Raw genomic sequence first — 27639 nt, 5'->3', positions numbered from 1 at the left:
GCCAGCTCTGATGTGCTGTAATCTGGGCACAACCTGCGGGGAAGGGCACGGGATGAGAAACAGCTGCGAGAAGCGCTGCTGGGAACCACCTCCAGCTGGGAAAATGCATTTAAACTCAGGTAGTTGCATGGCTGCTGCTGTGACATCTTTTTGGGTGATCTTGGATGCCTTTTGAGGAGCTGCCCTGCTCTTCTTGCCCAGGTACTGGGGATGGTGCCCTGCTTGGTGGGGTCTCTGCACACCTGGATGTTGCCCTTACATCTTTTTGAGTCCGCTCTTGCTGATGGATGTGCTGCTCTTTTTGCGCTGGTCAGGGTTGAGCAGCAGCCCAAAAGGCCAGCAAATGCAGGTGAAAAGTGTAACAACGCTCCACTGCAAAATGAACCTTGGTCAATGCTCCTGTGTTCCTAGCTGCCCCCACAAGGGCTTGGGTCGCATCCTTCTGCAGGCTATTTTCCAGGGCTGTGTTCTAGCAAGCCCCAGCAGCGTGGCCAAGTATATAAGCCCCGGGATGTTCCCATTTAGAAATATAATAAGGAAGCAAGCACAAGGAACATGAACAAAAAAAACCCCATCCTACTATTCATAGTTTCTTTTAAAAATTATTTTAACTTTGGCAGGCAGTTTTTATTGTCATGTTTCAGCTCATGGTTTTGTGGGCGGTAGCCAGTGCGTGGATGCTGCCTCAAGGGAGGGTTGTGACATGGGTGAATATCCATCAGCACGGAGGATGAGGAGGGTCATCTCCTGAGCCCCTGTCTTGCAGGGGGTAAGCAAGCACTCTGCAAAAGCTTCTATGCTTTAAAAAGCCTCTGAGACCTTTCTATTCCCCAAAAATTGCCCAGTTGCACTTAAACTTATTGTTGCGCAAAAGCAATTTGGATCAGGGAGGAGAGATGGGGAAACCCAGCTTTGCTGGGGAAAAAAAAACCTGGGGAAAACCATGCTTTGCTCTGGGGAAGCCCTGCTTTGCTGGAGTACAGATGCACAGCAATTCTGCCTGATGCCTGCAAGCACCTTGCTTCTGGCTTTGTGCTGGCCCAGCTGCAGCAAAAGGTGGGAAAAGCCCTGTAGTGATGGGCTGCAGGGTACTGGGACACGGCCTGCTGTGGCGGTGTGACTTTTGCAATGTTTTCCTTCCCCGAGACCAGAGGGAGAAGGTAAATCACAGCAGGGGAGAGCAGCAGCTCCTTTGAATTTGGTGGCCGTCACTCTTCCTGTCCCTTGGCTGATCACGGTCATCCCTCAAGCGAGAGGCTTCCCTGTCCTTAATTTGGCTTCTCATTTTCGTTAATGCTACCCTAACTACTGTCGTGCTGCACAGCACAGCGTTTGCGGTGCGGTCACCACAAAGCTGTTTGTCTGGAAGGCATCCTGAGTCTGTTCTTCTGCCTTGCCTGCAGTCGTATTTACAGGTTTATTTTTTGGGAGCCATTTCTGATGGCATGTCTGTCAGAACTGGCTGCCTTCCATCCTTCCACCATAAGACAGGGAGCTACTTTAAATCAGCTTCCTGATGGGAACTTTTTTTTTTTCTACTTAGGTGGTGTTGGTGTTATGTATTGTCACCTGGATTTTTTAATCACAGGTTGCATGGGTCAAAGGACTGCAACACATCCCCGCTACGAGCCAAAGGTGGCTCTTCAGAAGGTGGTTCTGAGCCTTAAATTACCACTGCAGCTACACGAAAGACATCGAAAATGACGATCTTCGGCAACAAAACCCACTGGCATACTGGGAACCCAACAAAGTCACTGGACAAGAGCCCAAACTCTGCTCTGGTTGGAGAGGGCGGTGTCATCGCTGGACAGCTGGCCTCACAATCCTTGCAATGCACCCATCTGCTGGCATACTGCCTGTGAAAAACAGGGCCACGACAGTTGTCCATAGTCACCTAAAATTCAGTGTTCCCTTAGGGGAAGAGGAGAAGAAGCTGTGCTCGGTCTCCGGCAGGCTATCTTGGGGGCTGTTGTAGGAGAGGAGGAAAATACAAAAGGTGATGCTGGGGTGAGAGGCACCAAAAGGATGCAGGGGGCAGCTGCCTGCTTCCAGCACAGCCCGGGTACGGAGCTGGGGCACGGTGATTGTCTGGGCGAGACCCAGGAGCTCGGCTGGTTTGGCCATCAGGATGGATTTACCAAAAGGTGTGGAAAAGCTTCGACCAAAGACCTGTATTGGTGCATTTAACATCTCTGTGCTTTCTGCTTCTGAAACGCTGCTGAGAGAGGGTTTGCAAGCCTCTCTCCTGTGCTGAAATGTCCCCAAACACCCCTTCCCTCCCCCCCAAAAAACCCCAGCCCTCCCCACAAGTGGATGAAATGCTCCCAGGCACTGCTCTGTACGGTGGGAGGAGAAATTGTGCTTGCAGTGCTGCTGGGCAAAGCTGCTCCCTGGCTTCGGAGTTGCTTTAAGCTGCCGCTGGGTTTGCAGCAGGGCAGGGGTCCCTGTCCCCTCCTGCTGGGGTCGGTGGCCCTGGGTGACGGCAGGCAGGGCTGTGTGACTTTGCGTGTCAGCCGTGCCTGGCTGCAGGCCAGTGGGAGGGGACCAGACCTTTGTGCTTCCTTGGGCAGGGTGTCTGCAGCTCTGCCTCTTGGTGGAGGAAGTAGACGCAGAGAAAGGGGCAGAACAAACGTAAACCTCCGCCTCGGACGCCTTCGCCGCCACCCCTTTCCCTCTCCAGTTCTTGCAGGTTCTCTGTGCTGGCGGTGGTCCGCGGTAGGTGAGAGCATCCGTGTGTCCCCTGCTGTCTGCAGCCCCTGGCCGTGCCGGGGGGATGCTGTGCTGCTTTTCCAGCCCGGTGCCATCTGCTGTGCTCTGGAGAGCCCTCGTGCCTTCTCCTTTGCTCCTGCCCACACCCAGCTCTGCCTCGTGGACCCCCCAGCTTCAAGGAGAGAGCGGGGTGCTTTGGGTCCTCTGAAAGCAAAGATTCGTTCGTCTGCATGCAGCAAAAGGCACGAGAGTTAGATGCACTGTGTTTCTCAGGAGTAACTAAATCCGCGAAATACGGTGTTCGTTTGCTGCTTTGTGGTTTGGGGGAGGAGGGGAGATGAAACTATGCGAAAACAAGATGTCTGCCTTTCCCGAGGGTTACAGTACTGTGAATTTACGCTTCTTAGTTAAAGCTGCTCTGCCCCTTTTCTGATTTGTTTAGATATGTTACGCACGGTCCTGCATGTCGCGTATGCAAATGCCGGTTTCTGCCTGCCTGCTGTGTTCTCCTCCCGAAAACACCACCGAAACACCGGGTAACCCACAGCGAGCCTGCCCCGGGGCGCAGGAGGCAGCCACCTCGCCCAGCACGGAGGCTGCAGGTGGCCTCGCCTCCGAGCTAAACGCTGCCCTGAGAAACTTTGAAAGAGAAAAGGTGCTTGAGCTGCTGGAGGAAGGGGCAGACGTGAACTCCAAAGCGGGCAACGGCTGGACACCGCTGCAGAGCGCCGCGCAGGCTGGGGACAAGGACCTGGTCCAGCTCCTGCTGGACAGGGGCGCGTGTCCACACGCCAGGAAGGACAACGGTGCCACCGCCTTTATTGCGGCAGCGATTGTGGGAAGCGTGGAAATCCTGGAGCTTCTTTCTGGTTATGGGGTTGATATCAATGATCGTGACGACAACGGCTTCACAGCTTTCATGGAGGCTGCTTGGCACGGACACGAGGAAGCCCTGAGATACCTGCACAGCAAAGGGGCAGACGTGAATATGAGGAGGGTAACCAGTGAGGAGAAGAAGAAACTGAACAAAGGGGGTAGGACCGCGCTGATGGATGCCTGTCGGAGGGGCCACTTCTCAATTGTAAAAACTCTTGTCCAAGAGATGGGGGCTGATCTGAACATTTGTGACAATGAAGACAGAAATGCCTTGATCCATGCACTCAAGGTCCAAGACAGGAAAACATCTGAGGCTATCTCTATAGTCCATTTTCTGCTGGACTGTGGTGTTAATGTCAGATGCAAAGATGAAAGTGGGAAAACTGCCCTCATCCTAGCTGTTGAAATGCAGAACCCGTGTTTGGTGAAAGCTTTCTTGGACAAGGATGAAATAAATATCGATGATGCAGATGAGGACGGCAAAACAGCACTGATGGTGGCTGTGGAAAAAAATGATTATGACATTGCAGAGATGTTGTGTGAAAAAGGAGCAAGGACTAACATTGGGGAACTTATTGCTATTGCAAATAGGAACTATGCTAATAAAATGCAACGTCTTCTTCGCAAGTACAATGCCAAGTATGTCCCAGCAAGCTACAAAAACTGGGAGCCAAAGAGCAAACGCTGGAGGAGCCAGCTGCAAAGCCTTCATAGAATATATCGGCCCATGATTGGCAAACTAAAGGTATTTCAGTATGTCCGTCAGAGAATTCAGAGCACCTCCCAGGGTGGCATCTACCTGGGGCTCCATGGTGGGACAGAAGTGGCAGTAAGAATACTCCTCAGTGCAGAGGGTAGCGAAGAGAAGGAATTCCTCGACCAGTGTGGTGGCTGCGAACATCTACTGAAGCTCTTCCAGTTTGAGAAGGAAAGAGGCTACATGTACTTGTGCTTCCCTCTCTGGGAGAAAAACCTTGAAGAACATCTGCAGGATCCAGAAGATGAAAAGGATTACAAGGGCATCCTGAAGATGATCTTCCAGGCAGTGAGAGAGCTGCACTCCCTTGGGTTTGCTCACCGGGCTCTGCATCCCAGCAACTTCTTGATAGGTTGTTTTGTGTTCTCACTGTTTTTGTTTTGCTTTCCTGTTGCCTACAGTTTAGAGAAGGTGCCTCGTAGCTCTCTAACACCCCCTGCCCCAGGTCAGGTATGAAACACCAGTGCAGGTATCTTTATGCAGAACGGGATGTCTGTGGCATTTGTTCTCTTTGGGTAAGTACAGGTGGGCTGCCTGACAGTCCTGGGGGAGTGAATAGATCAGCTTGACATGCCTCATTAGATCTGCCTGCCTTGCCAGGGCTTTGTGGGTAGCTCAACTCACAGCAAGTCTTTCCACGGATGTCTTCTAAAGAAGGGCCCCATCCAGAACGCGGTGACAAACTTGCATTAAGGTTCTCTGCCATCACTTGTTGATATTTTCTCTTATTTCCTCAGATTTAGCTGGCAAAATTTACTTGGCGGATTTTGATAACAACAGAGAGTTGATTGAAGGCAAAAAGGAACTTATAAGCTCAGACTTAGAGGTAATGGTAACTCCAAATCAATATATGCTTTCAAATTTTGGCTACTTCTGATATCTTCTTTCACTGAGAATCCTAGTGGAAGCCTTTGTGCATCCTCAGCTAGAAGACTCATTGTTTTTTGGGCAAGCCCATAGAAGAGCAAACCCCATGTGAGAATGGCAGTGATTAGGATGCAAGGCTGTGGCTGGTGCTGGGACCCCCCCAGACACCTCGGGAGCAGGATTACAGTGCCTGACCCCTCTGTCTTTGTGCACACAGCTTCAGGGTTCCCGTCTGTGTTTGTGTACTTGTGCATGCCTATAGGTGCGTGTCTACACGTGTATTCTGCTCATTTAGAAACATTGCTCCCACTTCTTCCCTTTGGTAAGAAGCTTCATGCGTCTTGGGTGTCAGCAGTGATGTGTTTCCTTGCAGGACCTCAGCAGGCTCGTGCAGTATGTCTTAGCAGGGGGTAGGAAACCCCTTTGTGAAGTCAGTATCGAGGATTTGGATGCAGATTCCCCAGATTACGAGGAGGCTCTGGACCTTATAGAGCGCCTGGACTCTCACGATGACCAGGGATGGGAGGGTCTGAGCAAACACCCCTACTTCTGGAGCAAACAGACGTAAGTCCTAGGAGTAAAGGAACGTTCTTGGTATGGGATTTGCCTGTGGTGCTGGAGACAGCGATGTTCTGATGCAGCTAACAAAGCTTCTTGTTCCACAGCAGGTTCAACCTCCTGAAGAGTATCTGGAATAAAATCAAGGATCAACAAAGGAATGAAGGTCCTTTTAAAGCTCTTAATACTTGCAGTCCTTACCCGTGCTGGACTGAGCAGGTAAGCATCTTCTCTTTGGATCGATGTGAGGCTTGTGCTAGCTATCCAGCAGAAGCTTTCCCTGAGCATTTCACAGGCTCTGTCTGACATCCATAAGGAGGAAAAGCTAGCCCCACGCAGATACAACCACAGAATATAGAGGTGCAGTGTCTGCACAGACCCTTTGACTTCCCAGATCAAAATAAGTGGTGGTGTTCATACAGTGCACTCCTATACAAATGTAAGGCATCCGTCCTCGTAGTTGGGGATGGTGGTTTAAGGGCAAACCTTCAAGGGTACTTATTGGTGACCCCTAAGACAGGAACCTCTGGCCCTTGTTGCCAGCAAGTTTCTGGCAAAAGCGTTTGCTTTGGGTCAAAAGCAGTGAAATCGGGCCTGGTTTTGCAGATAGCATCCTGGAAAGGCGTTGTGCATAGTGTGAGATCTGGCAGGTGTGGTTCAGCAGGGCAGCCTGAGTGTCCCTCAATGGTCCCATCCTCCAGACGTGCATGGAAATCTGCCATGCCATGTTGGCAGTCCTAATATAACGTCCTGCATTGGCAAGGCAGGAGAGGAAGCCCTTTGCAGAGTCAGGGGTTTGCACGGTGCGTGTCCTGTGGAGTGAAGTCTTCTGCTCATGCTGGCAAACCTACTTTGAAGTGTCGCAAGACTTATCCACGCAAGATGATGCCTCTGCAGGAAGGCAGCAGCTGTGATAAGTGGAGGCGTGCGTGCTACTTCCATGGTGGGGAAAGGTAGGGAATAACCTGTCAGCTTTTTTCAGATTCATCCAGAGGTTCTGCGTAACATGGAAGAATCCAGTTATGGAAAAAAATTCTATTATAAAAACAGCATCACAGACCTTCTGAGGTTCATCAGAAACCTGGATGAACACCCCAAAAAGAGGTAGATGTTTCCACCTTTTTGCCCGCCACAGCTGTGTTGTTGGGGACACCTAGGAATCTGCGAGAGTTGGTCATTTTGAGAGCAAAATGTAGCCAGGATGTGGGAGAAGTCCCTCAAAACACAATTTGTTAGACAGTCTGTCTCCTCTAGCAGTGGTGTGGGAGAGATTGTGTCCTGGCAGCTAGCAGCCCGATCAGTCCTCAGAACGCCCCTCCTGAGGGTAAGAGTGAAGTTTGCTCACGGGACTAGACTTGAGGTTTTGAAACAAAATCTGACTCCCAGACTTGTTCAGTGATGAGGGACTGTATCTTTATATCTCACCTTTGAGAAGCCTCCTTGTCTACCTCGCTGCTGTTTTCAAAGGGCTGATGGTCACTGGGCTGAGGTGCTCTGAATGGGTCAGGAGGTCCTGCTAGGAGGTCCTGACTCTCCAACCCTCTGCAGTCACGGGCATCTTACCTCTGTGGTCGGCGGTCCCCGTGGCGTGGTGGTGTTAACCCCGAGCCGTGGTTTCACTGAGGCCATTGGCCACCACTTCTTTTCTGTGAAGGTGCAGGTGGAATTAGGCACTAGAGGTGCTGGAGAAGTGGCAAAAAGATGGAGCCCGGAACTTGGGGAAGGGAAAAGTTACAGCCCAAGGATTTGTAGGAAATCTTCCTGCTTTATCAGCCTCTGGAATGGCTTTTTCTATGCAAGGGAGGAACCAGGGCATCCTGGACTCCCTGGGTGTGCTCTAAAAACTTCATTTTTGTTCTGTTTCAGGATTGATGAAATAACAGGAGACTATGCTGAGTATTTCCTGAAGCATTTTCCAGCACTGACCATTTATGTCTACAACTGTTTACGCCGGCATCCCGAATACAGCCACTTCGTAGACATTCAGGACCCTCCTCTGTAGGAGGCTGTTGCCTCACATCCCATGGCTAATCCCCACTTGCTCTGCCTCCTTTTATTCCCTATTTCTTCAGCCGAAAAAAAGAGTTGAAGAAATTGGGTAAAGAGATGGGAGAGAGCACATGCAGGTACAGAGCATGGAGAAATTAAAGGTGCTTTGGGAAAAGTGGTTGGTGTAAGGACAAGGGCTTGGGCAAAGAGCCAGGCTGAGTGCCAGCCCAGGTCCCCCGTGACTGCCTGTCCCCACCTCCCTGATTCTTACAGACAGCAAGGAGATTTGGGACAGACCCCATATTCCCAATCCATGCAAGAGGCAGGAGAAGAGCCCAAGCATTGCCAACCAGGGACTCTGATGAAGGAGTTTCCTAGCAGGGAGCTCTACAGATGGCACTTATGAGCCACCCGTGTACCCCTGTCGAGACGTGAATTCCCTCCTTCCACTCCTTGAACACAGCGGCCAGAAGCAGAGATGCTGTTGGTGCCCGGCCCTGCTGTTCATACGCAGCAGCCTGGAGCTCTGCTACTGGGGCTGAGCAGCACAGACCCATTTCTGGAGCCTGGTGGCATCGTGATGGCCCAAAGGCTTGTTTGTTTCTCTGCCAGCAGTTCTCACGGGGCTGCACAATTATTATATGTTGCTTATGGAAATGTTTTCCAGCTGTTGAAAGGATTTTTAGTGTTTTTTTTTTTAAGTGATTATTGTTCTTTCTATTAGTCTATGCAGAACCAAACTGGGAATAAATTTGGAAAAATGTTTCCTACACATTTATGAATGAGGTCCCCATCTCTACCTGAGAGAGGAAGGCAGTCCAGAGCTCTGCTGGGTGCTGAAGGCTTCCTCTCCTTGGAAGTGTACAGTTCCTTGTGAAATGGGCTGGATAGTGGATTTTTTTTTTTTACTTTGTTTTACTCCTGTGGAGCGAGGGTGAGGATCTCATGGATGAGCAGATGTGCAAAGATGAGCCTCAGTGCTTACGTGTGTGCAGAACTCAGAGTGGATGTGTTTGACCTGCCCCGTTGACAAGCAAGTGGCTGTCAGAATGCCTCACGGAGCTCTGCATCCCTTTAGCTGTGTGTGCGTATATTTTTATGCAGCTGCAAACCAGCAGGCAGGGCTGTGTGTGAGCCTGACTGCAGGCTGCTGTGCACTTTGTGTGTGTGTGTCCTGGAAAATGCGCTCTGGCCCATGCTGGTTCCTCTTGCCACTGTCTTGATTTTTTTCCCCTATCTTCCCTGCTCTGTTTCTTTCATCTCCCCATCTTTCTCATGGCCAGGAAGCAGGAGGACACCTAGAGATGTGTGCCTGGGGCTCAGCCCTCTGGGAGCAGGGTGCATGAGGTGAGGCCATGGGCTGGGCTCCTACAGTGTCCTATAAAAATTCCACGTTTCCAGGCTGCCGCAACCTTTGTGCCCTCTTGCATCACCCTGCCGTGGTACCAAAGGCCTGTGACTTGGTAGCTCTGAAAGGCTGTGAAAAGCCCTCCCTGGAAGCGGAGAGCACTCCAGGATGCCTAAACCAGAGGCCCCACATCCGTGAATCCTTCTGGGGACGGGGTTCAGCTGGGATCACGCTACAGGGACAGTGCCTTTAGGGCTGAAGTACTAGTGCAAGGCACGTGAAAACGCAGCTAGCTTTGGGGCTGGAGGCTTGGGGTGAAACCAAGTTGCAGAATCAAGTTTTGAGGAGCTGGCTGGTTTTGCAGCTGGCAACGGGAAGCTCCTCACTTACAGAAATGTTGGACTTTGGGTTGGCTTGTTTGATTCTGCAGAAGCCAAGTGTTGATAATCATAATGGACAAATAGGAAATGCTATCTCCTGCCTTAAATACACCTCTGCTGTTGCCAGGATGCAGCCTTCTAGGTTTTGAGGGTTAAAGCATAGCTAAAAATAGATTTCAAGTTACATGGCAGAGCTTGCAGGGGTGGGAGCTGCGAGAGGCGAGGCAAGGCGTGCTAAAGGTCCTGGGCTATTCTTCAATGAAATCATGTCCAAAGTACGCTGGGGAATTTTGCAGCTTCCTGGTGGCACGGCAGAGCCACTCTTCCTTCCCGTCAGGCAGGAAAGTGCAGGTGTTCAGTAGGGTTTGCTTAGTGCTTGGGAAAAATAGGTGCACTGGATATTGATTAAAATAATAATGAAAAAGCCAAAATCCCAAATCAGGCATGAGCTGACTTGGGGGGGGTGGGGGGGGACAGGCTCTGGCAAGACAGGCACCACCTCACCACCCTGGGGACAGCTGAGCCCCTCCAGCAAAATGTACCTCCCACATTTCTTGGGGAAGACACCAAATTGTTGTCCTGCTGGACACCTGACGTGATTTATTTAGCTACTGGGTCTCAGCCATGGGCAACGCGGTTTTTTAAAGATAAACAAGGGGAAGGAGGCTGCTGTGTGGCATGGGTGTCTCCTCAGGTGGCAATGCGCCTTGTGGCACGTCCCTGCAAGCCACCACCGGTGTTGTGTTATCAGGCAGGCTGGAGGATGCTGTCGGTTTCTTTATTTTTTTTTGGTCTTATTGCAGATTAAGTGCAGCCTACGTGGCGTGTCCTCGCTGCTCAGCTTCCTTGGAGCACCTCCCTGCCCTGCTCAGCGTGGACAGGGTGCTGGGGTATCTGTCCTTCCCCCTGAGCCTGTGCAGAAGGGAGAAGCTCTGCATCGGCGGCTGCTGCTGACGGATGTGTGGGTGAATGGTGTGAACGGGGCTGTGCTTAGGGCACGGGGACATTCAGCAACTGGAGACTGTGTGTGTGTTACTGGGAGAGATTGCAGAGAGCTGGGGCTGGAAACAGCCCGTCCAGGGGCAGCAGCAGCCACTTCAGGTGGAGCTGCTGGCACCTGCGGCACAAGCTCGGGGAGGGCAGCGAGGGAGGGAAATGCCTCCTTGCTCTTGGACCCCATCCTTGGCGCTACTGGGGGCTGGGGGGTGGGCTGCCCCTGCAGCCACCTACCTGCCCTGCAGGTAGCCCTACAGACTTGCTGGGTGGGAGATGTTTCTCGTGGTTCTTCTCTGAATCTGAGAAAAGCAACAGGCACAAACTCCCCATCGTGGCTGACGCGGGGAGCCCTAAAGCTGGGCTCTCACCCCAGCAGCTGGAGCTGCTGTTGGGAGCAGGAACCCTCACGGCACCAGCTCACCCCTCTGCTCCTCCAGCAGCTCCTTTTGCAGCTCCTTTTTCTTCTGGGACTGTGGCAGCAGGATGCGGATCCCTCCCAGGAGCGTGAACACGATGACAACGTGATTGCCTGGGGAGGAGGGAGAAGAGAAGTGTCCCCTTGGAGTCCCACCGGGCTTGTGCAGAGCCCGAGGGCAGAGCCGCAGTGACGCCTGGCGACAGGCTGCCCGCCCAGCACCCTCTGTCTGCACAGCAAAGTAATAACCAAAATATGAAAAAGCGAGACGTCGGCGACAGGAGGGCTCTCCAGGGGATTGCGGGTATCTTGCTTAGCAATTTTAAGGCAGCACACCCAATTTTTCCCAGCAGAAAAGCACGCTGTGAAGGTCAGCAAAGCAAATCGTTAGATAAAGTTTGTTGATGAAAGTGCGATGAGGTGCAGAAAATGTCCCGAGCAGAAGGTGGCAAAGGCATGAGCACAGTCAGAAGCAGCAGCTCTCTGGGGGTTGTGTGTCACTTTGCTTTGCTCCTCATCAGCAGCTGGAGCTGGGACAGCTTCAGCCCTGCACCGGGGTGTGCCAGTGTCCATCCCTACCCCACCGGGCTGAATGGGGGATAGGGCAGGAGAAATGACACAGAGCTGAGAAGGCACATCTGTCCCCATGATATTCAACCCTGCAAAGAGGCAGGCACTACAGGGAGCTGTGGCTGGGGGGAAGAGTTGCACTGAGGATGTTCCTTGTAGGGTCAATGTCAGCGTGTCCCCTTCGCTTTCATGGAGACCTTGGCAAACACTTGCTTTTTCCCCAGCTGACACAGCAGGCAGCTCCTGTGCAACATGCTGCTTCTGGCTTGCTGCTAGCAGAGACCGTGCCTGTGATGGGTTAGGTTTGGTCCCTGTCTTTGGGAGGTCAGCAGCAACAAGGTTTTGCAGCTCTGTTTGAGAAGGCCCCGGGAGCACGGTGGGGAAGGCAGGGGTAACTCTGTTCACTAGCCTGGATGGTAAGTGGGGAAGTTGTCTCAGGAATAATACGATTTCTGGCTTGCCTTAGCCTCCCTCCTGGGTCAACAGCTGGCTGTGCACCTCAGCAGGGAGACCACAGCAAGGGTCTGAAGCGAGGTACAAAACCCTGAGGTCCGAGCTAGCAGACATGGCTGGGAAGGTGCAGCGAGGGAGGAAGGCAGCAGCACAGGGTCTGCAACCCCGGCTCGGCTGCTGAGCTGTAGCTCAAGCACCTGCCTGTTCGCATCAAAAAACCTCCAGCCGTGCTGATTTTAACCAGAACTTGACAGTGATAAATTACCGGGAGCAGAACGCTGCGTTGCTGACACCCACTCGGCCGTCAAAGCAAGATTAGTACGTGCCTATTTTGGTTTCCCCTCTAATCAAAAATCAATTAGACAATTTCCAAATGAATATTCAGTCAAGGAGCCAGGCTGTCAGGCAGAGTGACAGCACTTAACAGCGCTTTCTTTGTGTTTTTCACAGTTTAGTGTTTAGTATATTGAAACTAAATAAGTGGATGAGGGGAAAAGAATTTTTTTCCCTAGAGATATCCTAGTGAGTGTCACCTCGCATCCTCATGAAACCTTTTCTCCATTCCCGATGTTCAAAGCATCCTCCTTGTAATGCCACTAAGCCTGGTGCTTGCCTGCACAGTTCTGGGCAGTCTCTTTTCTTTTTCCTGCTCACATCTGACTTGTAACCCAAGGATTAGTTGCTTTAATTTCTGTTTTAGTGTGTATATGGGGTATTTTTAACTTATTTCCTTCAAAAACCAAGACTTATGCAACAGCTCTTTGCTTATGAACTCTCTGCCCCCGCTTCTCTAATCCTCAAAGAAATTTCTAAAAAATCCACTGGGTGATTTTGACTGGATTTGAGTGGAAGGAATGGTTTTAACAAGGTCTGCTCCATGTAGTCCTTGAAGCTGGGTGAAGCAGCAGAGCACACCACAGGGTGCTGGTGTAGCCCAGCCTTGGTCAGCTGGCTGTGTTGGGACAGTGAGACAGGGCAAACGTGGAGCAGGGGGACAGGCACTCATCTTACTTGGATTGTAGATGTCAGATACTTCGGAACAGGCTTTTATACTGGGCAACGAGGCTGGCTCCCTCTCCACTGTGGAGATCCGAAAACTCTTCATCACCTTCCAGTTGCAGAACCTGTGTGAGAATCTCTCGAGTCAGGGACATCAAACCCCCCAAGCAGATGTCTACAGCTGAGCTCCTGGGGAGGGTCTCGTCTGTGTTTTCTTTGTGCCAGAGGAGCCAGGTGGCTGGAGAAAGAGGCTGGCACCCGTACAGCCTCTGCCACCTCGGAGGGAGGGGACAGGTACCTTTTCCAGAAGTGTATCAGGATGGGGAGGAGGGTGACCTTGGCCCTGTGGTAGAGGAGGCGGTTCAGCAACCCCTTGGAAGACAGGCTCCAGATTAGGTCTCTGTCATCTTCAGAGATGTTCACCTGGCCACGGAAGAGACCGTGCTTAGCCAGAGCAGTCTGTAGGTTTGTAGCACTCCTGGTGGCACATCCCTCTCCCTAAACCCCCTGGCATTTCAGCTGTCTCTAAGAAGAGATGCTACTGAAGTCCTGGCTGACTGTCCTGAATATAGGGGCTGGATCCCCCCTGGATTTTTTTGAAAAAGACTGTGCTTTCCAAAGGGAAGATGGGCAGAGCCGCAGCTACTCTAGGGGAAGAGGTGGGTGCATTGTGGAGGGATAGTGGTGACTTTGACCTGTGGAGACTGAAAGGACTGATTTGGACTGTAGCACCCATCCTGGTGCTTCAGTCCCATTGCCTCTCCAGCAGGAAGGGGATTTCACCATCTCCATGCCCTTGTGCTTGTTCTTAACAGGTATGGGTCAAGTGCTAGCGTGGGTCTGGTGACAGATCAGCTCCCATGGAGCCCATGCGGAGCTCCCCAAGCTCCAGAGCATGTCCTGAAGGTTCAGAGCATGCTTGGCTGGAGCAGACCCAACCCCTGTCTGGTTTCTTCCCTCACGGCTGCAATGTGATGGTCTTGAGCAATGCTCAGCCAGCAGCCCCTCCAGGTTTCCCAGGTGGGTGCCAGCACCTTACCCGCAATTTGGGGGGGATGTCGGAGTTCAGGAAGAGCTTGCTGATGATGGCAGCTTTCCTTTTGAGAAAGGCGACTTCCTTTTCTGAGCGCATGTCACGGGCTGCCAAAGCTTCGGCCGAATCAGCCAGCCTGGAAAACCTGCAAAAGCACGCCTGCAGGTGTTGCTCTGAGACAAGTGCCTTGATACTAGGCAGGCATGTTCCTGCTTGGCTATGTATTTACTGGGCCACAAAAAAAAAAAATATCTAAGAGGTGTGGGACAGTTGAACAGGGTGGGTAACCACCAGCAGGCTCACTGTAGGCAGTGAACAGGCTTTGGTCATCTCATGCTGCAGTGTGGTGTCCAGATCCTGGTCTGGCACAGAGGTGCTGAGGGGGTTTTGGGGTGGCAGAAGAGCCCCCCGGTGTGTGAAGAAGCTGTGGGTGGCTTTGTCCCTTACTGAGGGAAGGCTTTGTCCCTTACCGAGGGACGGGCACCACCCTCAGGGAGGGCCTGGGCCTGGGCCTGGGCCTGAGCCAAGGCAGACTGCTGGCACCTGAGTGCCCGAGGAAAGGGCACTTACCTGTCGATCTCCAGATAAAAGCGGAGGTCATCGACGAGGAAGTTGACGGTAATGAGCTGGTTGTTAAAGAGCTGGCGTTTCACCAGAGCCATGTCCTTGTCCTGCAGGGAGCTGCTGGAGACGGCGTGGGAGCGTAACATGCTCACGGTGCTGCTGCTGTGCATCGAGGTGGCGGGCAGGTCTGGGAGAGGGGACGAGATGGTTGGGTCCTGCTTCTCCCAGCGCTGGTTTGAGGCCGGCTGGGCATCTGATGCTGAGCTATACCTGGCTCCCTCCCCTAACCTTTGCTTGCTTTTCTTGCGTGCGAGGAATTTGCTTGAGGGCCTTTCAACCTATGTGGACTACAGCCTTCCTGCAGCCTGTAGGGCTCCCCAGGGAATTCAGATCCACCTAGTGTGCTTTTCCCTTAGCTCACTGACCTCCTCCATCCATCTATCCTCCTCCTTGCACTCACGGGGTGCTTTTGTTCATTGTTTTCATAGGGGATGGCCACAGTAGGTTAGGTCAAAGTCTGCCTAGCCGTTATCCTGTCTCCGACAGAGGTCACAAGTGGATTATGAGGGAGAAAGAAAGGTAAAATATCTGTTATTTCCCCAATGTACAATATTCCCCAACTTCCAGATGCTTTTTGTTTCCTGATCTAGGTGGGCTTCCTGTATATCCAGCAATTTCAGTGATTGCTACCGGCTTTTCCAGTCTCCTCCTGAAGCTGATCTGGCTCTGCCCTTTGTAGGTCAGCTCCCTGATGCATGGAAAATCACTTCCTTTTGTGTATTTTTGGCCTATCTCACCTTAGCTTCTTTTAGTGCCTCCTGCTTTTGTGGAAGGCCTGCAAACTGTTGCCTTTACTTTGCTGCTTTGAGAGTGATTCACCATAATTATTGCACGGGCTTAGCAGAGAACCAAGGGGCAGCAGGTGGAGACTAGGCACCAGAAGACCAGCCATGGCATGAGTATGTAAACGTCTGTGTTGCTTGTGCAGAGTTCTGTGCCTCATCACCCAAGATTTCTGCGCACAATATTTGGCATCCTGAAACACCTGCATCACCAGCTCTCTAAATACCTCCAGCAGAGACCACCTGGAGTTCAGCACATGGGGTTGGTTGAGGAGCCACAGGCTTCCTCCATTTACCTCCCCTAAAGCTGGGACTGTCCTGGGGAGAGAGGAGCGGGGCGGCAGGACTCCAGCCTTACTTTCCTCCTCATTTTCTCTTTCCTTCCGCAGAAAACTCTCAAACTCCATGCGGCACTTGTTGTTGTTCATCTCCCGATGGAACTTGCAGATGCTCTTGACGATGTCGTGGATGGCGAACCAGGCCCACCTCTGCAGAGATGCGGCACAGCCCGGCTCAGCTGGTGGCACGGTCCTGGGGAGCCAGCCCCTGGCTGTGGGGTTTGCTCCCAGACAGAGACCTGCTGGAGCACCAGAGCCCAGGCTTGGCCGTGGGATTCATCATCTTTGCTTTTTATTTTTTGGCATTTCTGTGTTTTCCTGGGGTGGTAGTGTGAATTGCTTAGCCACTCCTGACTAAATCTGGTGAATTCTGCACGGAGCAGGACTCCAGACCTTGTAAGAACAAGGCTTTATCTTGTTTGCTTTTTGCAATCCTCCAGGAGTGCCCCAATTCTGACCCCCTTCACTCCATTTATTTAAGCACCTCTTGACCCACAGTATCTCCCCTCTTTCTTTCCTAGACAACACCCCAGCCTGCCAGCAGGGAGGCTCTTTCCTTACCAGGCTGTCTGTCGTGAAGTTCCCCATCCCGTGCCGCAAACGAAGGTTAGACTTGGGTGTGTCACTCGGGGGAAACAGATCCTGGTACTCCTTAAACCTGCCAGATGGGAGATCAGAGAGCATCAGAGGTGGCCAGATGCACGAGCAGGGCAGTGGTTTAGTGGATGGGATAGGGAGCAGCTGAGAGGGGATGGCCCCGTGGTTGGGATCCCGCAGGAATCCTGCTCCTGGAGGAGGATGGAGAAAGGGATGGGGGGCTGGAAGCGCCTCGGCAGCTGCAATGGCAGTTTTGCTGGGGTGAGGGCCTGGCTGGGATTTGGATGCACACGTTGTCAGCCCATAGGGCAGTAGGTTTGTAGCAGTTGCTGTCTGTCACCTGGCATTCCCATGTGTAACTACTGGAGCTAGGAGTCAGCCTGAGCCCGGTTCTCACCATCGTTTTTCCATTGCTTTCTGGACAAAGACCTGGGCTGTCATCAACATGAAGGGTGTGACTACTTCAGCCTCCCTGATTTCTTTGATGATAGAAGAGTGGCAGTCCAACTGTTCCTCTGGAAGAGACACACAGTCATTACCTGCTGCTAGCAGCCATCCCTGAGCCACCGCGACAGCTCTTCCTACCCTCACATCTGCAAGTGGCACCCTGTCCCGTCTCTGCCTGCCCCAGACTCTGGTACTCATCTCTTTTCCTTTCTATGCTGTGCTAATTGCATATTTTGGGAGTGAAACTGGGACTCCAAGAGCATTTGAAGGAGATGAGGTAGGGAAGGGCTATTTCTGCCACCGCAGGAACTGCAGGTTGCAGGTCTTGGCCAGGAGATCCTGCCACAGAAGTAGAGCACCTTCCTAGAAATACGTGGCGGTGGAAGACCTCAGCAAACACTGGGCAGGGAAAGGAGGATTGGCAAGCCCCTGCAAGAGGATCTAAAATCTGCAACTAGGTCAGGGAAAAGAAGCCTTCATCATGGCTGGAGTAAAGTGCAGGGTGGGATGGTGCCTACCAGCTGGGATGTCACCGTGGAAATAATTTCTGACAATGCTGCTAATGAGGGCGCTCTTCGTCTTGGCATTGGGCTCTGCGACTAGCTTCTCCATGGCCATCCAGAAACGCAGAGGTTCATCTGCGTTGCGCTCCTCGAGGAACTGCCTGAAGTAGTGCAGGTGGGCAGGGTTGTGCAGCACCTTCACAAAGTGCCTGCAGCGGAGGAGATACCAGGAGATGTGACCTCTGTGCTGCTTCCCACCTGGAAAATAGCCTGCTTCTCCAACCAGAGGCACCTAAAGAGCTGTAAACACATGGGTCAGTGGTGCTGGGGGGCTGTGAAGCAGATGGGCCAGGAAAGGACTTGGTTTCAGCCTGAAGAGGAGGCTTTTTCTAAGGAGATAAGGAGGAGGCAGGACTTCAGGTCTCTGCCAGAGACCTCAGAACCTGCAAGTGGAGTAGGACAGCTCTGCAGACGCCAGGGGAGGGAGGCAGGTAAGGATGGGACACCCAGAAGGACTGGTGGGAGGAGGAGGAGGTTGTGCTCCCCTAGGTATCATTGAAGAGATTGCGCAGAACTTTGGAAAAACCACAGCTGGGAGCAGACTGGGATTTGGGTCCTTTACAAGGTTAGCAAGCCCTTATTTGAAGGTTGTTGGACTGGGTCAAATATGTTTGTTGTCTAAATGTGGCTCCTGAGACTGACTTTCAAAATAAATAATAAGAGCTGCTCCTAGTCGTGTCCTGGTTAACATTTATATCCTGATGTGGAGCTGTCAGGGCTCTTGTCTGGAGAACTCCCAGGGGGGTCGGACTCCACACGGACATCCTCACAGTCAGTGAGGACAGATTTAAGTGTGGTCACGGTGATTTTAAGCGCCGGTTTGGGGTCTGAGAGCTGCCTAGCTGTAGTGCAGGTGGTGTGCCAGGGAGCAACTGAGGTCAAAGTGCACAAGACGTGAGGAATAAATTCAGATTATGGGGCTGGGAGAGAAAAAAAGATATTTCTTTCCCTCTGTCTAGGTCACTCTACACTTCAGACCCACGGGCCACCCATGTTTATATCTGAGTAAGCCCAATGACAAATCCAGGAGATTACTGGGACACTACGGAGACACTACGGGAAAGCAGTGGGAAAAGCCCTGTTTCCTTAAAGACTGTAAATAGCAAAAGAAAAAATAAAAATATATAGCAAAGCCTTGTGCTGCGAAGTGCCTACCTGGGTCTTTTAGTTGGCTTCTCTACCATGACAGAGGTGACCTTTGTGGCACTCGATTTGGTTTTTCTCCCGGGAGCAGTCCTCTTCTTTTTGTTCTCGAGCTCAGCGGCTGTGGGAACAGAACAGTGTTGGCTCCATCCTCGGGTGACCGCTGGAGCCTGCTCACAGCTGTCCTTAGGGCGGGGGAACCCGGAGAAGCCCAGGCTGCCTCCAGGTCCACCCTGATGATAGCTGCATGGTGAGCCCAGCCTGGGGACACTGCATGCTGTAGGAGCCTTTGCCCTCACATGGTTTGATCTCCTCAGCATCTGCTTCAGAGAAGTGTTCCCAGCCTGGATTAACACCCCCAAAGGCATGCCTTTCATGGGGGTGACACCTCTCTCTCCTTCTGGAGATGTTTTCCTGATGCTGGGATGCAAACAGGGAAGGTCCCTGCTCCTCCGGTACCCTAAGGGAGCACTAACTGGGAGCTTGCCCTGCTTCTAGTCTGCTCGTACTGGACTCACCAAGCGGTGGGCTTTTGGGAGACAAAATCTCATTATCCTTGCTTGGGCTATCCACAGCGAGCTGGGCTTTCTGAGCGGCCGGCTCCTTTGATGTCATCTTCTGTGAGTCTGCATCTGGCAGAGAAGAGGGGACAGATCCGGGGTTCGCTCCTGCAGGCTGGGTCAGCCCCTCAGCACGTACCGAGTGCTGAGTTGTGACCGCTCCTTGCCTTGCCTTTCCCCTTCTCTGTCCCGTTCCCATGCTCTCCCTGGGATGCTGCGTTTCTTACCGGCCGCGCTCACCAGATCCATCTCTGCCTGGATGGAGCCCCCTTGCTGGAGGTGCTGAGTGGCCAAGGCTCGCCAGTGCTCGGAGGAGAGGCCTTCCAAGTTCCTCGTGCCATGCAAGGCCTGGCTCAGCTTCAAGGATTCGTTTATCCGCTCAGACAGGAGGAAACATTGCTCTTTCCTGACAGCATGTCCTTGCACCTCGGGTGCTGGGACATCGCTCTGCGGAGACTGCAGCAAGAAGAGCACAGAGCATCCCTTACACCCCGTCGGAGGAGCTGCACCCAGCGGGCCAGCTGCACATTTCTGGGGGTACAAACCTATCCAAGTTAGATCTCGGGAAGAAATCTATGTGAGCACAAAGCTCAGCATCAGCCTGGGACCTGTCCATCCTGTTCCTAAAGCTGGCTCTGCGGCCAGAGCTGGGACAGTGCGGCAGGTCCCTCAGCTCACCCTGGCAATGGCTTGGCAGCCAAAGGCAGCAGCTTTCCTAAAGGGGTCAACAACCAGCCAGGAGGGCCGAAAACAGCTCTGGAGGTGTCACGGGCAGACAGGTAAGCTCATGTGCCTTTTCTGCTGGCTGCTGTCCTGGGACTGGCTCTGGCCGGTGTCCCAGGAGTGCCTCCCACTATCCCGCTGAGACCCTTCTGCAGGTTTTGGCTCCCCACCAGCCTGCACGACTGGCCGAGCAGCAGGGCCAGACAGGCTGTCTGCTGACCGAGTTGCATGCTGCTGAGAGCAAGCACCAAAAATAACCCCGCCAAGCTCCCGAGCAGCTCCTCTGACATCAGTGCCGTGAGGGCCGGGATGAGTTTGGCTTAGGGGATGGTGCCTGCGGAGAGCAAGGCCTCGGAACCTGCTGAAGGGCTAATTGCACTCCCGAGCCAGGCGTGTGCTCTGAGAGGTAATTTCCCCGACAAGGGATGCTTAGAAACCTGGGCAGCTAATTAAGTTACAACCAAGAGCATTTAATGAGCAGGGTCAGGAGCTGACAGCTGCCAACCTACTGCTCCATAAGAGCTCGGCTCTTGCTGACTGCGGTGCTGACATCTCTGTGAGCCAGGTCTTTGGGGCACTGCCCCTGGCAGCCTGTCCTAATCATTTCTGGGACCAGCTGATGAATTTACATTGCAATCTGGGGAAAATCCTAGTGGTCAGACCGAAGACATTAGTTGTGGTAAGCAGAATTGCCTGTGTGGGTTGTGCAAGGGACCCAAACAGGCAGGATGCTCTGAAGTTTCTCTCTGCAAAGCTTCCTGGTGGAAGGCATTGAGAAACATGGGATTTCTGCTGCTGGGAATATGAGTGCTCGTGTGACTCTGCTTTCTTAAAGCATGGCTTTACACAGTGGAAAGAAACATGTGGAAAACTTGAGTGCGGTTGAATCAGAGGCCAAAAGGCTGTACGCCCTCTTCCCCAGCATGCTGGCCAGGCACCGCTCATGCTGGAACAGGGACGTACACATTTGTGGCTGCCCATGAGTCAGATTAATAGCAGTATTTGTTGTGAACCAGGAAAAAAGGGGGAGAATTAATTCCCAGAAGTGTTTTGCACAACTTGCTGCTGGCTTCACCCGTGCCTGCCCTGGACGATCGCTTTTAAATCTCTCCCTGCTTCTGGGCTGGGTCGTGGCTCAGAGGCTGACCTGTGGGCTGCTGCTGGACGACTGCAGCTAACACTGGGCTTCTCTCCTCCCTCTCACCACCTTTTTCCATCCCAAATGGTGCTTGCACACCCCTTGAGGATGCACATGATCCCCGTGCATCCCCCTTACCATAAACTGGAGGAAGGTCTTGTCGTCATCAGCCAGAAATTTCTCATAGAAGATGCAGAGGACCTGGGGAGGAGCAGAGGTGGCTGCCTCAGCTGGTGCTCATGTTTCCCACCAGAAACTGGCACCCCCATGGGCAGGTTACACCCCACCGAGATGCCCGGAACAGCTTTGCTGGGGGCTGCACGCAGGGGCTGGCCCCTTGGGCTGCTCAGACATTGCCCAGAAGTGCTTGGGTTGTAAATGTGCTTTAAAAATGTGCTTTAATCCTGTTGTGCTGGAAGCAGTGACTCAGATGCAAAGGGCCAGCCGCTGTCCCGTGATCCCTGTGGCACGTGCATCTAGCCGAGGTCACCAGCTGCTAAATGACTGCTTGCCTCTGCTCCTCGGCACGAAAACCCATGGGAATGCTCCTCTCCGCTGGCCTGACACGTCTCGGTCACTGCTTCCAGCACAAGCCGACTTGTGACCGTAAGTTCTGTCCTCCCTGGTCTCTCTTCATCTTCATTTTCCAAATACCTCTCTTTCTAAACATGCCCGCAGTCCTCGCACCAGCCCAGGCTGTAAAGGCCAGCGGTACCTCCCCACCCGACCGCTGCTGCCCTGTACCTTGCAAATCTCTTTCTGGGCTCTGAATATCCAGGGGGTGAACTCCCCAGAAGCCAGGTGGTCCCGCAGGCCCTGCAGGGTCCTCGCCGCCAGGGGAAGCTGCTGGACGGCGCTCTCCTCCAGGTAGGTCTTGCGTATCCTGTCCGCGATCAGATGGCGCAGGAAGAAACTGTTTTCTCTGCTGGGGTCCAGCACCACAGGCAGAAATTCCTCCAGGTCGTGCCACAGGTCCAGGAGACGAGTCTCTGTGGTCTGTCCCTGGCACTTCAAGAAGTCCCTGAAGGGCCGTCCTGCACAGCTGTCCGCGCTGAGGGCCCAGGGGAGGAAGCGCAGGGTCTTGGCCCGCCTTTTTGGGGTCGGCAGCTTGGCGAGAGGTGCAGAGGAGGAACGCAGGCTAGAGAGGACTTTCTCTTCACAGAGGTCCTCCAGACGGAAGGCCAGCTCTGCCTTGGGTCTAGGTCTTTTGGGAGAGGTTGCTCCTCCTTCGCCCCCAAAGGCAGCGTTTGCAGGACCCAGTCCCAAAGCCTCTTTACCCGGCTGCGATCCCTTCACGCTCCCAGCTGGCCCTGGCTGCCTCTCTGGTTGTGTCTGAAAGCTTGTCTTCGCTTCTCGGGTGTCTCTTCCCTCCTTGACAAGAGCCCAGATCTCCTCTTTGGCCTTCTTGCTGCAGTAGGGCCTTGACGAGGCCTGGCTCTTTGTAATGTGCATTGTGAAGAGATCGTCCGAAATGCCCAGGGGATCCTGCATGGTGCCCTGCGCCAACCGCTCCCGGTATTCCTGCAGCAGAGGCCAACACGACTTCTCTTCTTCCATACCCATCTTGCACTGGATGAAGAATTTAGGGAGCCAGTAACTCTGAATTATAAACAGGGCCCGTTGCTGCATCTTGAGTAGCATTTCCCTCTGGGTGCCGATGGACCCGACGTGCCTGACTTTGCGTGATGACCCTGAAATGATGAAGGGGATGACGATGAAGGGGCAGCTCCATCCAGACCTGGCGGTGCCAGGGGAGATGCCCAGCCAAGCACAGCTGCTCTTGGCATCCCATCTCCACCTGGGAGCAGCCAGGAACAGGCCACCCCCCTGGAAGGTCACCATTTGTCACCAGCTCCTGTCCTTACCAGCGAGGGTGCCGCAGAGGGTGAGGACGCTGGAGCCTTCGCGCAGGTGGGTGGCTTTCAGCCTGTGGAGCAGGGACAGGTAGAGGTCCTGCTGTGCTGCGTCCGACTCGTCGAGCCCCAGTAGCCTTTCGGTGCTGAGCCAGAAGTTGGTCAATTCCTCCCCTATGGATCAGACAAGAGACTGACGTGAAGGGCTTGGTATTACTCTGGGAGCCTGCTGGCGAGCAAAGCAGCCCATGACTTAAGAGAAAGCTGGGAAGATGCCCTGGATAAAGTGAGACGAAATCGTGGAGAAGATCCAGGGCTGTGCAAGCTGGGCTCTGCTGCTGCCTCATCTCCCAGAGCAGGATCTCGCGTCCCACCGGTGCTCACCCACGCCCCAGGCTCTGTGCCGGTGCCCTGCAGGGCAGCACGCCCGTGGTGGGCTGCGGAGGGGCCGGGCAGCACCCCGTGCCCACCTGCCGTTCCCTGCGTGGAGGCTCGGAAGCGCCACATGCCCTGGCTGCCGCTGATGCACTTCTCCAGCAGCCACCGGTCCGCGCTCCGCCAGTTCAGCAGTTTCTCTGTCGGAGAGAGAGAGAGCAGAGCACAGGAGCCTTGATAAATCGCTTTTTTTTCTGAAATGAAAGCCTGCATCCCAGCTGCCATAGCGTTCTTCCCAGTGGCCGTGCCTCACGATGTTGCTGGTCTGGGGGGGGTCATATGGGGGCAAACCGAGCACAGTTCACTCTTGGTGCTGTCGGGACAGACCAGGGCATAAGCTAACAGGTTATTTTGTAGGTTTGCGGGGTATTTTGTGGTACTAAGGGATATGGGTTAGTGGTGGGACTTGGTAGGCCAGGCTGATGGTTGCGTTTGATCTTTAGTGTCTTTTCCGACCTGCATGATTCTACGATTTTATGATTTTCCCAGTGTAGGATGCCCTGAATGAGGCACATAACCCAAAACGGTGCGAGAACTCTGTGCATCCTGCACAGCAGCAAACCCAAAATGCCAGGACCCCTTTCCTGGATCTAAAGCTGCTCTCCAGCCCGGCTTCACCCACGCACTGCTTTTACAAACCCTGCAGCTGCTGCTAAGCAGCTATTCCAGCTCAGCCCCACGGAGGCAGCGAGCCTGTACAAACAGGAGCACGGCTGAGGGGTGAAACCTCATTTGTTTTATGGAAATCCTGCCTGGGATTTGCTGTGACCCCAAAAATGGGGCGTGCATTGCCTTTCCAACCCAGTGCCGTGCTCAGCAGGCACCGGGCAAGAGGAAGACCCGCTCCCTTTCCCCGTGCCTGCCACAATGACTCACCTGCTTCCTCCGACCGCACGAAACCCAGGAGCTTCTGGCAGAGGACGAGGTGGAGGCAGAGGCTGGATCTGCAGAAGTGAGGCAGGCGGTGCTTCGCCAGCCAGGCCAGCAAAGCCGGGGGGCTGGCATCCTGCAGCGCAGCCCCCAGGAGAGGATCAGGCTGGGAGCGAGGAGCCGGCTCGTGCGGGGGAATTGGGGTGAGTAAGGGGCCCGTGCTATGGGGTTTGCCAGAGAGCAGTGCGAGCCATCCCCGCGTGGAGGAGGAAGGGCGATGCTTGTGCTGCAGCCCCTGCCCGCATCCCTGCTGCCTCACCCCCTTTCCCCCTGCCTGCTTTCCCAGAGCCCTGACTTTCCATGGCTTATGCTCCTCCCGGGGCTCAGAAGCCAAGTGAAGCCTGGTTTGAAATCACCCCCCCGGCTGCATGAACAACAGCCTCGGCAATGAGGAACCATCTCCTTCCCCGCCCGGCGCCCTTCCTCCCTCCTCCTCACCCTCCCCTCTCCTCACAGGGGATGTTTTCTCACCAGGTGGCTGGGCAGCTCTGGCCAGAGGTCCCACTGCCCCGTGCTGCTGGTGTAAAGGGGCGTCTGGCCAAACACCTGCATGGAAAGGAAGGGGAGAGCTGGAAGGGATGCAGGGTGGTGGGGGAGCCCAGAGCCCGTCCCCACTGCAGAGAAGGCACCATCTTCCTCTTCATCCCTCTGTCTCCATCTCCTCTGAGCTGAAGTCCTCAGCTTTCCCTGGCTTGACAACCGAAGTATGGCGTCGTCCCAATTTTTCTAACACAGAACCCAAAAGTTCACCTGAGAAAGGCTCAGAAAGGCCCCGGCCTTTAGGGTGAGGAGCAGACTTACAGGAAGATTCAGAAACGTGTTGAAAAAGTCGACAAAGACTTCATCTCTCAGCAGCAGCCCCATGTCCGTAGAGGCTATGGTTGCTGCAGGGGGGAGAAGAGAAAGTTGTGTGGGCTTTGTGCTGCCGAAAGATGGATGGGAACCAACAGATGAGAAGAGGGAAGAGCTGGGCCAGAACAGCTCTCAGAAAAATGTGATATTGGGTGGGACTTGTGCACTGGGGTCCCCCTGTGCCCTTGTGCTGTGGGCTGTCGACACAGGGCAGTCGGAAAGCACTCAGTTCAGCCGCACGGGGGGCCTGGAAAACTTGAGTGGCCTCTTCCTACATACCAAGGGTTTGTGGTTTGGGGAGGCTGGGCATGAACGCCGTGGCATTTCCTTCAAACTAGCAGGCAGCATCAGCAGTCCCCTGTCCTGAGAGGTTTTGCTTCTTTCTGAAAGATCTGGGTGTGAGGGGAGGGCAGGCACCACCTGCGTGAGGGCACAGCTGTGTCCCGGGGAGGACCCAGGCTAAGGGCTGCTGCTTTTCCCTCCCGTGTTGTCCCCTTCAGGGTGTGCTTGGCGGGCCCGAAGCCTCCAGCCAAGGTCACTCACCGGTGGCCGTCATGTTGCTGTATCCCGGGGACGCGTTCCAGAGCGCCACGCTGCCTGTGACACGCTCGTCCCAGCGCTGACCCTCGGGGACACGCGGTGCTCCTGGGGACCACAAGGCCCTTGGCACAGCCCCACAGCTCAGGCTTTGCTGTCCCCCAGGGACACGTGGCGTTTCTGGGTGCCAGCCCTGCCAATGCACTGGGGCAATCCCAAAATGATGTCCTTCCCCTCTCCCCGCTCGGGTACCCGTTCCCGTGCCCGGGTGGTGCCTGACACTTCGTAGGAGACCCCGCTATGGTCATGTTGGACGGAGCAACCCTGGGTTCCTCGTCAGCCGTCCGGCGTCGGTGGGCTTGGGCCTCAGACCCCCAATTTTGGAGCCCCCTCCAAGGACGAGGAAAACGAAAAAAGCACTGAGGTGGCACTCTGGAAGACCACCTGGTCCCGGCAGGTCAGCAGGAGCAGGTGGCGGTGGGCAAACCCCCGGAGGGAGCGGGGGGACTTTGGCGGCCCCCCCCGGCCACCTCCCCTTGCTGTCCCCCAGGCTGAGCGCAGCCCCCGGGGGCAGCTCCCCGGCGGCGGGGCCACCTCACCAGGTGGCGCTGCCACACCAGGAATGCGGCACTGTGCCCAGTGGGGACACGGCCCCGCGGCCACGGGGAGGGCAGGGGGCTTGCAGTGTCCCACCGCCCTCAGCCTGGGGCACGGGGCACCGCTGGTTACTTGTGGGGCTGGATACTTGTGGGGCTGGCGCTTGGGGACCCTGGGGACACCGCCATCCTGAGCGAGTGAGCTCGCCGCTTTGTGCGTTGCTCCACAACCCTGTGCAGGCAGGATAAGGGGGGCCATACCAAGCCAGGAGGGACACGATGGAGAATGGGGAAAACACGTTAAGAGATCGCACCCAGACCGTCCCCGCACGCGTGTCCCCTGGGGAGGTGACAGCTCCGAGCGCAGCCCCCTAGGGAGGCACCATCCCCTTCCTTCGGTCAGGGCTGGGGGGCCGCAGGGACACATCAGCCAAGTGTTACGGTGAAACCCAGCCCTCCCCAAAATGATGTGGGGAAGGGTGAGCCGTGAGCAGTGTCTGTTTGTTCTGGCAGGTGAGCACGGGGGAGAGCGGTGTCGGGAAAAGCTGCGTGAAGGATTTTCAGGAGACCCTGGAGAGGAGCAGCATCCATCACAAATTCGTAAGCATCGGTGCTGCTAAGCCCAAGAGACAAGGGGCGGTTAAGGATGAGCTGGCACGGCTGTCACACATGACAGGCTCAAAAGTCCTTGGGAAAAGGTTGCAGCAGTCAGAAATGTGTATTTTCCAGCTGGTAACTGAACAAATGCCCAATGAGACCCTCGGAGGCTGGCGGAGCTCTGCTCACGCTGCCCTGGCTCTGAGCTGACCCCAGCGGGGCCGTGCTGCTTTCTGCCGAGAAAGGACCGGGGCCCTGAGCAGGACCAGGTTGGCACGGTTACCACGGAAATGCATGGGACCGTTTCCATAAAGTCTTTACCTAAAATGAGACAGTGGTGTGGCAGGACGGGGCCAGATGAGGATTTGCACATGTGGGCACATCTGCTCTGTCCGTTTCATTGCAACGGCGCCTTGCAAAAGGCATTCGCTTGAGCTGTGTGGCTATTAAAAAAAAAAAAAAAGGAAAAAAAGAAGAAGAAAAAGGAAGATGTGAGGAGAGCCCTGATTTATAAGGGACCTCACGGAGCAGCTCGGGGTGGCCGTGCTCTTTGCACAAAGATAAGGGCAGGGTTGCAACACCAACCACGTCAGTAGGGCTTCACTCCCGACCCACCCAGCCCCTGCTACGCCCCGGGGAGCAGCCCACCCTCGGCAGACCTGAGGCCACCTCCACCAGCACTCTCTGGGCAGCCTCATGCGCCTGTGCTGGCAGAGGGGAACGTGGCCAGGGCTCTCGTCCTTGCCCGGCACAAGCTGGCATGGCTCGCTACGGAGGCAAGGTCCAAGGCTGCCTGGCCATGGGGTCACCAGGACCTCGGTGCCTGTGGGACCAGCCTGAGCTGCCCTGTGGGCTCACAGCCTCACAAAGCTCCCCTTTGGGTGCTGCAGCACCCCATAGACCCAGGGCAACCCCACGCTGCTCTGCTCTGCTTTTGGTCTCAGGTCTGCAGCCCCTCCAAGCCGAGAAGCTCC

General features: G+C 54.3%; 2 protein-coding genes and 1 long non-coding RNA gene across 7 annotated transcripts; 2 read left to right on the top strand and 1 right to left on the bottom strand.

Annotated features, from left to right (window-relative positions):
• Positions 1 to 97: 97 nt before the first annotated feature.
• RNASEL (ribonuclease L) lies at positions 98 to 8528 on the top strand. Of its 4 annotated transcripts, none has more exons than XM_080601985.1 (8): positions 98 to 201; positions 1589 to 2715; positions 3152 to 4694; positions 5080 to 5168; positions 5583 to 5773; positions 5878 to 5986; positions 6750 to 6871; positions 7634 to 8528. In XM_080601985.1, exons 2-8 carry the CDS (start codon positions 2314 to 2316, stop codon positions 7767 to 7769), a joined length of 2592 nt encoding a protein of 863 aa, XP_080458111.1. In that variant the 5' UTR covers positions 98 to 201; positions 1589 to 2313; the 3' UTR covers positions 7770 to 8528. The 4 variants fall into 4 exon arrangements, with proteins under 4 accessions (XP_080458111.1, XP_080458109.1, XP_080458112.1 ...); XM_080601983.1 differs by having other exon boundaries at positions 5875 to 5986; XM_080601986.1 differs by having other exon boundaries at positions 1589 to 2719; positions 5875 to 5986.
• RGSL1 (regulator of G protein signaling like 1) lies at positions 8389 to 26664 on the bottom strand. The gene is made up of 20 exons (XM_080602006.1): positions 25215 to 26664; positions 24885 to 24967; positions 24555 to 24629; positions 24030 to 24159; positions 23189 to 23293; positions 22731 to 22892; positions 21610 to 22556; positions 21004 to 21066; positions 19232 to 19460; positions 18963 to 19076; positions 18457 to 18565; positions 17257 to 17450; positions 16689 to 16806; positions 16256 to 16352; positions 15715 to 15844; positions 14521 to 14701; positions 13957 to 14095; positions 13216 to 13340; positions 12930 to 13042; positions 8389 to 11009 (listed from the first exon to the last, which is right to left on the bottom strand). Exons 1-20 carry the CDS (start codon positions 25243 to 25245, stop codon positions 10885 to 10887), a joined length of 3270 nt encoding a protein of 1089 aa, XP_080458132.1. The 5' UTR covers positions 25246 to 26664; the 3' UTR covers positions 8389 to 10884.
• Positions 13167 to 18430, top strand: LOC308198843. 2 transcript variants are annotated; one of them, XR_013954246.1, is made up of 7 exons: positions 13167 to 13576; positions 13733 to 13937; positions 14628 to 15093; positions 15746 to 16090; positions 16216 to 16300; positions 16719 to 16928; positions 18261 to 18430. It is a non-coding gene; the product is annotated as an uncharacterized lncRNA (long non-coding RNA). The 2 variants fall into 2 exon arrangements; XR_013954247.1 differs by having other exon boundaries at positions 13167 to 13937.
• Positions 26665 to 27639: the final 975 nt, after the last annotated feature.

Source organism: Anser brachyrhynchus (assembly GCF_964034855.1).
Source record: "Anser brachyrhynchus genome assembly, chromosome: 8".
Lineage (NCBI taxonomy): Eukaryota > Metazoa > Chordata > Aves > Anseriformes > Anatidae > Anser > Anser brachyrhynchus.
The sequence above is the reverse complement of the archived record's forward strand: the minus strand, read 5'-3'. Positions and strand labels throughout refer to the sequence as shown.